This window comes from Schistocerca nitens, chromosome 2 (assembly GCF_023898315.1).
Source record: "Schistocerca nitens isolate TAMUIC-IGC-003100 chromosome 2, iqSchNite1.1, whole genome shotgun sequence".
NCBI classification, from domain to species: domain Eukaryota; kingdom Metazoa; phylum Arthropoda; class Insecta; order Orthoptera; family Acrididae; genus Schistocerca; species Schistocerca nitens.
The window spans coordinates 823,995,775-824,009,322 of record NC_064615.1 but is presented as its reverse complement, the minus strand read 5'-3'; the positions used below and the strand labels follow the sequence as shown (position 1 = coordinate 824,009,322).

General features: G+C 41.1%; 1 protein-coding gene across 1 annotated transcript in view; it reads right to left on the bottom strand.

The window, feature by feature from the left end:
• Positions 1-13,548, bottom strand: part of LOC126237082 (transmembrane protein KIAA1109 homolog) — a 567,281-nt gene that overhangs the window by 507,466 nt on the left and 46,267 nt on the right. The window contains exons 4-5 of the mRNA XM_049946881.1: positions 13,010-13,156; positions 12,600-12,742 (exon numbers count right to left, since the gene is read on the bottom strand). Of these exons, the coding sequence (XP_049802838.1) occupies positions 12,600-12,742; positions 13,010-13,156 (290 nt within the window). The remainder of the gene's footprint in view (positions 1-12,599; positions 12,743-13,009; positions 13,157-13,548) is intronic.

The window sequence follows — 13,548 nt, the reverse complement described above, 5'->3', positions numbered from 1 at the left end:
CTACTTGATCCTCTGCTGCCTTCATTATTTCATTCCTCAAAGCTACCCATTCTTCTTCTACTGTATTTCTTTCCCCCATTCCTGTCAATTGTTCCCTTTGCTCTCCCTGAAACTCCGTACAACCTCTGCTTCTTTCAGTTTATCTCTCCTTAAATTCCCACCTTTTTGAAATTTCTTCAGCTTTAATGTACAGTTTATAACCAATAAATGGTGGTCAGAGTCCACATCTGCCCCTGTAAATGTCTTACAATTTAAATACTGGTTCCTAAATCTCTGTCTTACCATTATATAATCTATCTGAAACCTTCTAGTATCTCCAGGGTTCTTCCATGTATACAACCTTCTTTCATGATTCTTAAACCAAGTGTTAGCTATGATTAAGTTATGCTCTGTGCAAAATTCTACCAGCGACTAAGATAGTTATATTTTACACACAAAAGTAAAAAGGGCTCCCCTAAGTGCATTATTTCTATCAAAAATTGTGAAATTAAGGTAAGGCTGATGTAATGCAGTTCAAGTGCAAGTAGTTGAAGAAAATGGCATTTGAGGCATTTATTAATTATGAATGACCATGAAGTGTTATGTTGTAAGAAACTTGCAGTCCATGGTTGCAGTCTTGGACTGCAAGCTTTTTACAACATGTCAAATAAGTTGTCGTGATGGCCACTCCAAACTTTACCACGGATAGTGTTACATTTATAAATACAGTTACATTCATTATTAAATAAATTAATCACTCTCACCACTGCATATTGTTATGATTGTAGCAATGTAACAATTATCTAACCATTCTGTTTCTCCAGCATTCTGTCATCCGAATAATTATTTTTCTCGCTCCACAGCAAATTACACTTTCCCTAGAATTCCTCACACTTCTCAGTGGTGTAAGGGATGATCACAATGGGCCAGCTTTATCATCACTCATTTTGAAATACATTTCTCCAGTTCCCAAACAGCCACTACTGTCAGACATCTAAGATTAGCAGCAATGGAAGAGAGAAGACAGTCGGCTAGAAACGTTTCACATACTGTCGACACTACAGGAAGAATAAGCCACCTTATTCCCTTAACCATACTGAACTATTCGACAAAACTTAAGGACTGGTTCCATATGATACCTGTCATGAAGTGGATAAAATTAAGTAGCTATATGTTCTTTTATATTTGGCCACATGTTTTTCTAAAATTTTACAGGGCACACCCGTAAATGTTCTAGGGTGCACCAGTGCGCCCTGGCGCACACTTTAAGGACCACTGCTCTAGAGCCTTAAAAATATTGGTGTTACACAGAGCAGAGCATAGTGGTTAAGACACGTTCCTGATGCGCTTGAAGGTTGTGGATTGAATCCTGTCAGCTTCTTTGAAATTTTTAATTTAAATTGTCATTGAAATGACATTGATCAATACTTTTATTTAATTAATTGGTTTAAATATATTTTTTTTTACTTCTAATTCACTGTCGTATCATTTTAGTCACCGTATTAACTTTTTCACTTGCTCTCATTTTTCTTTATAATATTTTCTTTCTTTTTTGTCAGGAATTTTTATCCATGTGATTTTAATTATTTTTATGTATTAACTATGACTTTATTAATTCCATTTTATAATTTTATATTTTCGACCATGTTACCGCATTCTTTATTTCTATTCCTTATCCTGCTAGATTTTTTTATTTATTTATAATGCCTCCTTTCAATTAAATCTTCAACTTCATTCTTCTGTCCATGCTGCAACAAGAATTTATGTTTTAAATGTTTATATGATGATTATCATTGAAAAAATGTACACATTGTAACAAAACAAAAATTTTTTTGACACCTTTGCAAAGCCAATACAAGCAAATATTTCAAATCTTGTCATTTAACTGATAGATCAGCATTTTCAAATGTTTAAATATCATCATAGATAAATAAAAATAATTAAAATCACATGCACAAGGTTTCCAAATAAAAAAAAGTGACAAGAGAGAAAAAATGTGAGCAAAAAAAATTAAATGAATAAAAATTATGAACAAAGCCACTTCAATAAAGATTTTATAACAGTAATTATTAAGGACTGACAGGATTCAAACCCACAACCTTCAGTACATCAGGAATGTACCTTAACTATTACACACTGTCTCCTCTCTGCATTAGACTATTATTTTTAAGGCTCTAGACTATCAGGCAAAATTCTTTTTCATCAATTACTCAGGAATGAGGGCCCATTGTGATGAAAGTCTGCTGGGTGTGATACCTGGTTCCCTAACCTACACCACAGTAGGTACATATGGTTTCAAAAGTCAATCCTACCCCTGGGGACCTCTCCTTGTTAGCTCAAATGTGATTAACAGCAAAGGCATCGAGAAGGAGCATCATTAAAAACCATATAAAGAGCAACATGTAAGAAACAGTCTCACTTTCTTCCAACCAACACCCCCGCCTTCCCCTTCCCCTTCCCCAACGTCCTAACCGCCGTCTGCTTCACGTCTGCTGTGCAGCGAGCTACTTTAATTTAAGTATTAACTGTATTTTTCTTACTTGTCACTTCTTCTTCCGTGTGTTTTTGCTTTTAGGAAGCTTTATTTGTCGAGTGCTATTAATAGTGTTCCATAGATTTCGTGTTTGTTTTGAATACAGAGAGAGTCCCTTTAGTCAGCCATAGTGCCAGTAGTGTCAGTGTCATCCTAACCGCCGTCTGCTTCACGTCTGCTGTGCAGCAAGCTACCTTAATTTAAGTATTAACTGTATTTTTCTTACTTGTCACTTCTTCTTCCGTGTGTTTTTGCTTTTAGGAAGCTTTATTTGTCGAGTGCTATTAATAGTGTTCCATAGATTTCGTGTTTGTTTTGAATACAGTCAGAGAGAGTCCCTTTAGTCAACCATAGTGCCAGTAGTGATAGTGTTTGTTTTCAATACAGTCCAGAGACAGGTAGTGTTATTTTCTTTGTTTTCTACAAGAAGTGGCTAGCAATCACAGTTTAGTCAATAGTCAGCCACCTTTAGTGAATTAGCAGTCTAGTTAAAAGTTGATTAACTCTCTTCAGTAAATTGATTCCTTAGGATGGATAGGATGTGTGACTGCTGTATACGGATGTAGGAGCTGGCCACTGTTCACGAACAGCTGAACGTGTTGATGGCCGCGGTCAGCCGTCTTCAGGCTGCTGCATCGGAGTGTAGCGGCAGTGGGGAGTCTGGTGCGTCGCAAGGTACACCCCAGGTGTTACATGCTTCACCCACTGTCCCTGCTGTCGAGACATCTTCGCGGGTACCGGGCACGGTTGGGCCACCCTCTCCCCAAGGGGAGTGGAGGGTTCAGCGGCGTTCGCGGCGCACGAGGCGGAGGGTAAATGTGGAGGCTGGCCATGTGGCATCGCCCGCTCTGCCTGTGAGTGGATATGTGGCTGCTCCTTCAGCAAGGTCCGAGCAGGCACACGGGGGGGAGGGATTTATTAGTTATTGGGAGCTCCAACATTAGGCGGGTGATGGAGCCCCTTAGGGAAGTAGCAAAAAGGTCGGGGAAGAAGGCCAGTGTTCACTCTGTCTGCTTGCCGGGGAGGGTCTCATCCGCGATGTGGAGGAGGCCCTACCGGCGGCGATAGAGAGCACTGGGTGCACCCGACTGCAAATTGTTGCTCATGTCGGCGCCAATGACTCCTGCCGTCTGGGTTCAGAGGTCATCCTCAGTTCGTACAGGCGGTTGGCGCAATTGGTGAAGGCGGAAAGCCTCGCTCGCGGGGTGGAATCAGAGCTAACTATTTGTAGTATCGTTCCCAGAACCGATCGCGGTCCTCTGGTTTGGAGCTGAGTGGAAGGCTTAAACCAGAGGCTCAGACGATTCTGCGGAGATCTGGGGAGCAAATTTCTCGACCTCCGCTATCGGGTGGAGAAATGTAGGGTCCCCCTGAATAGGTCAGGCGTGCACTACACGCCGGAAGCGGCTACAAGGGTAGCGGAGTACGTGTGGAGTGCACATGGGGGTTTTTTAGGTTAGAGAATTCCCTCCTAGGCCCGACAAGACGCCTCCTGAGACGCGGCAAGGTAGGAGTAGGTAAAAGGCAACAGGGAATAACTATATTAATGTGCTAATAGTAAACTGCAGGAGCGTCTATAGAAAGGTCCCAGAACTGCTCTCATTAATAAACGGTCGCAACGCCCATATAGTACTAGGGACAGAAAGTTGGCTGAAACCAGACGTAAACAGTAATGAAATCCTAAACTCAGATTGGAATGTATACCACAGAGACAGGCTGGACAGTGAAGGGGGTGGCATGTTTATAGCGATAAGAAGTGCAATAGTATCGAAGGAAATTGACGGAGATCCAAAATGTGAAATGATTTGGGTGAAGGTTAAAGCAGGCTCAGACATGGTAATTGGATGTCTTTATAGGCCCCCTGGCTCAGCAGCTGTTGTGGCTGAGCACCTGAAGGATAATTTGGAAAATATTTCGAGTAGATTTCCCCACCATGTTATAGTTCTGGGTGGAGATTTTAATTTGCCGGATATAGACTGGGAGACTCAAACGTTCATAACGGGTGGCAGGGACAAAGAATCCAGTGAAATTTTTTTAAGTGCTTCATCTGAAAACTACCTTGAGCAGTTAAACAGAGAACCGACTCGTGGCGATAACATATTAGACCTTCTGGTGACAAACAGACCCGAACTATTTGAAACAGTTAACGCAGAACAGGGAATCAGCGATCATAAAGCGGTTACGGCATCGATGATTTCAGCCGTAAATAGAAATATCAAAAAAGGTAGGAAGATTTTTCTGTTTAGCAAAAGTGACAAAAAGCAGATTACAGAGTACCTGACGGCTCAACACAAAAGTTTTGTCTCAAGTACAGATAGTGTTGAGAATCAGTGGACAAAGTTCAAAACCATCGTACAATATGCGTTAGATGAGTATGTGCCAAGCAAGATCGTAAGAGATGGAAAAGAGCCACCGTGGTACAACAACCGAGTTAGAAAACTGCTGCGGAAGCAAAGGGAACTTCACAGCAAACATAAACATAGCCAAAGCCTTGCAGACAAACAAAAATTACATGAAGCGAAATGTAGTGTGAGGAGGGCTATGCGAGAGGCGTTCAATGAGTTCGAAAGTAAAGTTCTACGTACGGACTTGGCAGAAAATCCTAAGAAATTCTGGTCTTATGTCAAAGCGGTAGGTGGATCAAAACAAAATGTCCAGACACTCTGTGACCAAAATGGTACTGAAGCAGAGGATGACAGACTAAAGGCCGAAATACTAAATGTCTTTTTCCAAAGCTGTTTCACAGAGGAAAACTGCACTGTAGTTCCTTCTCTAGATTGTCGCAGAGATGACAAAATGGTAGATATCAAAATAGACGACAGAGGGATAGAGAAACAATTAAAATCGCTCAAAAGAGGAAAGGCCGCTGGACCTGATGGGATACCAGTTCTATTTTACACAGAGTACGTGAAGGAACTTGCCCCCCCTTCTTGCAGCGGTGTACCGTAGGTCTCTAGAAGAGCGTAGCGTTCCAAAGGATTGGAAAAGGGCACAGGTCATCCCCGTTTTCAAGAAGGGACGTCGAACAGATGTGCAGAACTGTAGACCTATATCTCTAACGTCGATCAGTTGTAGAATTTTGGAACACGTATTATGTTAGAGTATAATGACTTTCCTGGAGACCAGAAATCTACTCTGTAGGAATCAGCATGGGTTTCGAAAAAGACGGTCATGTGAAACCCAGCTCGCGCTATTCGTCCACGAGACTCAGAGGGCCATAGACACGGGTTCACAAGTAGATGCCGTGTTTCTTGACTTCCGCAAGGCGTTCGATACAGTTCCCCACAGTCGTTTAATGAACAAAGTAAGAGCATATGGACTATCAGACCAATTGCCCGCAGCATGTCATTCTCAATGGAGAGAAGTCTTCCGAAGTAAGAGTGATTTTAGGTGTGCCACAGGGGAGTGTCATGGGACCGTTGCTGTTCACAATATACATAAATGACCTGGTGGATGACATCGGAAGTTCACTGAGGCTTTTTGCAGATGATGCTGTGGTGTATCGAGAGGTTGTAACAATGGAAAATTGTACTGAAATGCAGGAGGATCTGCAGCGAATTGACGCATGGTGCAGGGAATGGCAATTGAATCTCAATGTAGACAAGTGTAATGTGCTGCGAATACATAGAAAGATAGATCCCTTATCATTTAGCTACAAAATAGCAGGTCAGCAACTGAAAGCAGTTAATTCCATAAATTATCTGGGAGTACGCATTAGGAGTGATTTAAAATGGAATGATCATCGGTAAAGCAGATGCCAGACTGAGATTCATTGGAAGAATCCTAAGGAAATGCAATCTGAAAACAAAGGAAGTAGGTTACAGTACGCTTGTTCGCCCACTGCTTGAATACTGCTCAGCGGTGTGGGATCCGTACCAGATAGGGTTGATAAAAAGAGATAGAGAAGATCCAACGGAGAGCAGCGCGCTTCATTACAGGATCATTTAGTAATCGCGAAAGCGTTACGGAGATGATAGATAAAACTCCAGTGGAAGACTGCAGGAGAGATGCTCAGTAGCTCGGTACGGGCTTTTGTTAAAGTTTCGAGAACATACCTTCACTGAAGAGTCCAGCAGTATATTGCTCCCTCCTACGTATATCTCGCGAAGAGACCATGAGGATAAAATCAGAGAGATTAGAGCCCACACAGAAGCATACAGACAATCCTTCTTTCCACAAACAATACGAGATTGGAATAGAAGGGAGAACTGATAGAGGTACTCAGGGTACCCTCTGCCACACACCGTCAGGTGGCTTGCGGAGTACGGATGTAGATGTAGATGTAGATGTAGATATGGCATGTCACACACTTTTTCTGTGGATGAAATTTTCAGACCTATAATCTAGTTGTGTAACACAATAATCCTGTGAAAGAAAACCCAATTTTAGGTAAGCTGGCTATTTATATAACATCCCAACAATGTGACACAACCTACGTGGTGGAATTACATGCAGCAGGAATGGACTGAGAACCTGCAGGGCACTGGCCTTTTAATGTATAGAACTTTAGTCATAATTAAACAATGTACCTTTTCTAGCCATTCTAAGGATGATGACTACCTTCATCTCAATATCACCTTTCCAGGACTTAGTAATCAAGGGACAGTTGTAAATTAATGTGGTGGATTTAAATTATGGTGATTGATCCTGCCTTGTGGCACCATGCCCTCCTGTTTATTCTTTCTCAAAGAAGACTGTGCAATGTAAACACACTGATGAGTCAAAACTTTATGACCAATGACCACTGTGAGACTGAATGCCACCTGAGGGCATTACAAGCACATGACTAGGTAAGAAAAGCATACATGTTATGTTATGTTATGTTATGTTAACCGGGGACCTAGAAACGATGGAGAGGCTCCGTCCCCGCCACAGCCGCAGTGGTCCACAACCCCACGACGACTACTGCAGTCCACTTCACCCCTCCACTGCCCCACACCGAACCCAGGGTTATTGTTCGGGTCGGCCCCCAGGGAACATCTCACACCAGATGAGTGTAACACCTATGTTTACGTGGTAGAGTAATGGTGGTGTACGCATACATGGATAACTTTTTTGCGCAGCAATCGGCGACATAGTGTAACAGGTGGAATAAGGGGAACCAGCACGCATTTGCCGAGGCAGAGGAAAACCGCCTAAAAACCATCCACAAACTGGCCGGCTCACTGGGCCTCGACACAAATCCACCAGGCGGATTCGTGCTGGGGACCAGCACTCCTTCCCGCCCTGAAAGCCATGCATTAGACCGCACGGCCAACCGGGCGGGCAGAAAAGCATATAAGTAGAGTAGAAATTAATGAGGAATCATTTTAGTGACAATACGGGCTGCAAATGGGAAAATCCACTAACATAGGTGACTTCAACAAAGGTCTGATTGTTATGGCCCAATGCTTAGGTAAGAACATCTTTGAAATGGAAAAGTTGTTCAGCTATTTGCATGCCACTGCCATGAGCATCTATGGACAATGCTTGAAGAAGAGTGAAACCACGAATAGGCAAGAAGGTGTTGGACACCTGCATCTCATCACAGAATGTGGAGTTTGGAAGTTTGTCTGCTATGTAAAACAGGATAGGTGGTGATCTGTGGCAGATTTGATGACAAGAGTACAAAGCTGATGCACGCATAAGTGTTTCAGAGCAATGGCTCATTGTACATTACTGGACATGAAGCTCAACAGGAGATAACCCCTACAGGTTTGATTGAACCACGCTGTCAATTACAACTGCAGTGGGAATGGGATTATTGAGACTGGACCATAGATTAATTGCAACATGTAGCTTTGTCAAATAAATCAAATTTCTTGTTACAGTAGATCAATCGCTGTGTCCAGATATCCCATCATCCAAGTGAACAGCTGCTCGAAACATTCACCATGCCACAGATGCGGCCAGGTGAGTGCAGTACTGTGCTATAGGGAACACACCTATGTTTTCATGGGACCTGTGGTAGTAATTGATGACACTATGACAGCTGTGGACTGCTTGAACATTATTGCAGATCACTTGCATCCCTTCTTACTTGATGTCTTCGCTGACAGTGATACGATCTACATCTTCATCTACATAGATACTCCACAAGCCACTATACGGTACATGGCAGAGGGTACCCTGTACCACTACAAGTCATTTCATCTCCCAGCAGGATAATTATCATTGTCACAAAGCCAGAGTTACCGTATTTACTCGAATCTAAGCCGCACTCGAATCTAAGCCGCACCTGAAAAATGAGACTCGAAATCAAGGAAAAAAAATTTTCCCGAATCTAAGCCACACCTGAAATTTGAGACTCGAAATTGAAGGGGAGAGAAAAGTTTTAGGCCGCACCTCCAAATCGAAACAAATTTGGTCCATTGTAATATGAAACACAATTTAGGTCGAATGAATGACGATACAGTACAGTATTTTGGTTCGAGTCATAAGCTTAGCAGTTAAGCTTTACCAGGTAGCCTTTGCTGTGCGTCAGGTGCTCCATCCGTATTTATACGGGTACCTTTCCTTTTTCACGAGCTTCATCCGATTTGAATAGAGTGCTTATTTTGCTTTGATCTGACAAGTGCTGTTTTCTTTGTTATAGGTGTTTACGTAAGTTGAAAATGCATTATTGTACTGTGTCATGCATTGTTTGTCGCATTCTGATACCGTGTGTTTACGAACTGTCGCCGCTCGCGGCATGGCTTGCTTTTGCGCGCGCTACTGCCGCTTACAATAAAAAAAAGAGAGGAATTGTCTCATTAGTGAAACAATGGCAAGAGACTGCTATTTGTTGTTACTTACACTGCTGCTTTCTTTGATAATAATCAACAAGAACCAAATAATACACTGCGTATGATAGAAGATGTTCTGAACAAGAGTTTAGCTAAAATTTTTCTCCGTTTGAAAATCTTTGTGTACAGAAATAGGAGTCATCTTAGATTTAAAAATTTACTCATTTGCCGTGCTTCATTTGTGACTGTATCACTATTAGGCATAAGAGTAATACTAATATAAACATGACATGATATGTATATTCTACCGCGTTTGCTGTTGTCTCACACTAGTTTCGCAGTTTATTAGGCAGACAGGATCTAAATGAAATAGCAGCAAACACGAAAGAATACATGGCAAAATGTTTATATTCGTATTATTCTTATAGTGAAGAGAATACTGCATGTGATTCACAGTTCATTAAAGTTCCTATTAGCAACCATCTCTTCTCACAGGTAGGAAAAAATGCAGAACGTAGAGTTGGCCATATTGACAAACATCCCAAACAGTCTTTTCAGTCGGATTTTCGTAGTACATTGAAATGCTGCTACATTCGAAGATGAACAATATGGAATTTGTATTTACTTCGTTGGATAATGTATGAAAATGCAGTGGTCGAAACTCAAGGCGGAGGAAAAAGCTCGTCTTCCACCTTTTTTTAAATTTATTTACTGAGGCAGAGGTTTTGGCGCCAGTATTTATCTTTGTGCCTGCGAAGCATGCCTGTGTAGCGCTACGTATATTCGACGGCAGAAGTTAGTTGTGGCGGCACCTACCAATATTTTTCAGAACTTCGCTTACTTTGCACTCGATTCTAAGCCACAGGCGGTTTTTTGGATTACAAAAACCGGAAAAAAAGTGCGGCTTAGATTCGAGTAAATACGGTATGTTACAGTGGCTTGAGAAGCATGCTAGTGAACTCATGTTGACTGCCAAATTTACCTCATCTGAACCTAATGGAATACATCTGGGACACTACAGGGTTCGAGCTCCACACCCACAAACCACCAACCTGTATTTTACAGGAATTGTTTGAGCTGTACATCTCCAGGGACTTAACATGGACTCATCCCATCCATGTCACACCATATCACTGCTGTATTGTGTTTTAAAGCAGAGCAACATGTCATTAAGCATGTGGTCATAATGTTTTGGCTCATTAGTATATCTCCCTGAACAACATAGCATCTCAAGCGTAAGTAATGACGTAAAGTTGACAAAGAAAATGTTAGCACTTCTGTATTTCTCCCCCATGTGAGCAAAAATCTGAAGTATTAACATCAACATCATTTGTAATAAACCATTTTTATAAGGAGAAAGCAAGCCAAATGGTATATGTGTTTTATTAAGACCACTGTTGTTATTTTATTTCAATAAAATGAAATACATCTGCTGACAAAAATACGCATTTCCTTGGAGTCGCAAGACAGGTTTAAAATACCTTTGCACTGATTTCAGAAATAACCTCAGAAAAAAGTAGGCCTCTTGACAGAAGTGTATAAGGCAGGGAAGAGTTGTGTATACCAACACTACAGGTGACTGGCAACAAAATGTTGGTTCTACTATGACTGTTATTATCTATTGTTTTACAGTTATTGAGCAATTTTTCTTTTGAGAAATGTATATGTATTAAGCATACAAACCAACAGAGACTTTCGAAGTGCCAAAATGTACTAAAATAAATAAAATGTCTATAAAACACCGCACTGTATAATGTACTTGCAGTGAGACCATCACAATTCCTGAAATCTTTTGCCTGTGGCCTCGGATCTGCCGAGTAGCACCTCGGTCCTGGGTCCATGGTTAAACCACAAAAATCCGCCGCATTATGCCACACATAAACAGACTCGGTCTGCCGGCAGATCAGTAAGACTAGATCCAACGGCCACGCACTGCACATTAGTGGGAAATGATGGGCTTCAGATCGGCACCTTAAGAGATACCTACAGGGATGGCCTGAGGTTTTGGTCTGTCGCACGAATCCACTTGTGGCCATCTATTCATGTGTCACAGAGTTATTCATGTGTCACAGAGAGCATGTTGATGAAATGAGGCCACGGTGACCATACCAGGCAACAGACAACTTGCGCAAACACTCTGAAAATCAGTACTAATGAGGATAGGTAACAACTCACCATAAAGTTGATCACTGAGCCACAGAAAGGCATGTAGAAAAGACAATCATACCCCCACAACTAAATTTTCGGTCATAGCCTTTGTCAAAAAACGAGAGCACATACACATTCACACAATCACTCAGATACAACTCACGCATACAGGATCGCCTTCTCCAGTTTTCCAGCTGCTGCATCAATAATCTCTGAGAATCAGATCCAAACAAACCACTCCTCACACCTCCCTGCCTCTCATCGGCAGCTGCTAGGTTAGTGGCATGAAGTGGTGGTAGATCTGACTGCAAGCTGAGTGTAGTAGTAGGAAGGGGAGAAGCAGTAGTAATGAGGGAGTAGGGAAGCAGCGCACGTTCTCAGCTGCACCCAGACAGTGATGATGCATGACATCTCAGTTAATAAACCATTTACTCTCATGGGACAAAAACGAGATTTTTCCAGTGTTTTTCAAATTTCCTTGATACTTCCCTGATTTCCCTGACACGTTTGAAATTCCCTGATATTTCCCTAATTTTCAGAACTTGTGGCAACCCTGTTGTAGAACTGATTATGGGGCAAATGGATGTTACCATCCACAAATTGTGAATTTGAGGATAATAGAAAGGAAAGTGATTATTCTAGAAAAATAACAAGATCAGGTTCATCATGGGTCCAAACAACAAAGCTACTGTTTACGAGTCTGAATCGAATGAGAAGCAACAAAGCGATATTGGTTGATTGGGTGCAAAGGTATCAAACTTAAAGTGCTCTTCATGTTCTGAATAAAGGATAGATGTCCGCAGTAAAGGGTTGTACTTGTTGATCAACCAACACATCAGTACTATCTCATCTTGTCCATGAAAATGCTTTATTGTCAAGAATCTTTCCTAAGTAGTGAGCAGAAACTGCAGAAAGTCATTTCTTAGAAAATCTCCCACAAGTTTTCAAACAAGGTGATCATAAATCATAATGAAACCAAGTTATCTGTAAAAGCCAAGAGTTTCATTGTAATTCACAATTTGAGTGATTTGCTCCTGCAAATAATTTCTACTTTCATACTCCAAAACTGAATCAGTTCACTTTTAAGTTCATCAATTAATGGCAGTAGCACTAAGGTCACCAAAAAGTACTTATATGTTTCTGCATTAAATTTCAATGTTAGTTGAAAGGCAACACCTACAATGAATAAAAATAGCCTTGCAATATAAACTGATGAAAGCAATGTGCACACTTACACATGTAACATCGACTTTGATTACAGGAATAAGATCTCTCCAACTGTTTGACAAACCAGCAGTTTGATGTGGCAGTCTGCTATTATTATCCCCTGGAGCACCGGTCTCATCTGCAGATCCCCCAACTGCAATGTCCACTGTATCTGTAACACAGGTTAGTCATATAAACGACACAATGACAACCTTCACAAGCAAACAGAAATGTTGAACTGATCCTACTCACAATAGATGTCAAATTTGTAATTACTGTCAATAAATAGTTCATACACTAAAAAATGATCAGACCCTTGCTTTCTTGAATTTGTAACTGCATCAAAATTCAAATTGGAATAATAATAATAATTCATCAATTCAGTGTTACATGGTTTAGCTATATTACATTAAATTACCAAATAAAATATTTAAAGTACCTGAACCATTGGTTTCATTTCGCTGAAATATCTGTGACTCCAAACCAAAAATTTTTTCAAGATTTGCATACAATGAGGTACGGTTGTAAACATGGAGTTCAAAGCCGTTCAGCATTACTGACAAACGAGTGTCCGAGTGAGACAAATCTGTAACACAAGTTTGGAAACTACCATCAATATAGATGAGAGCAGATACATTCGTTAAAAATTGATCTATATAAGGTGTCTGAAAGTATGTTTCAGGTCAGGTGTTAATTTAAAATACTGCAGAGACTCAACAATGTAAGAACATAAATATGTCAATGAATCCTGTCATGTGCTGTCCTCATTAAATACATATGTCTGATCTCAATGGCAGTTTCACAACCTGAGCCATCTGGATCCCCCCTCTCCGCCACCAGCTTTTCTGAAGTGCACAGATAAGAGTTATCCTTAAACACATTCTCTATTCCTGAAATTATTCTGGTTTCCACCTACAGTAACCTACTGTCCCAATACCCTCTGTCCCAACAGTTTCCACCGCTCTGTCCTGTCACCTC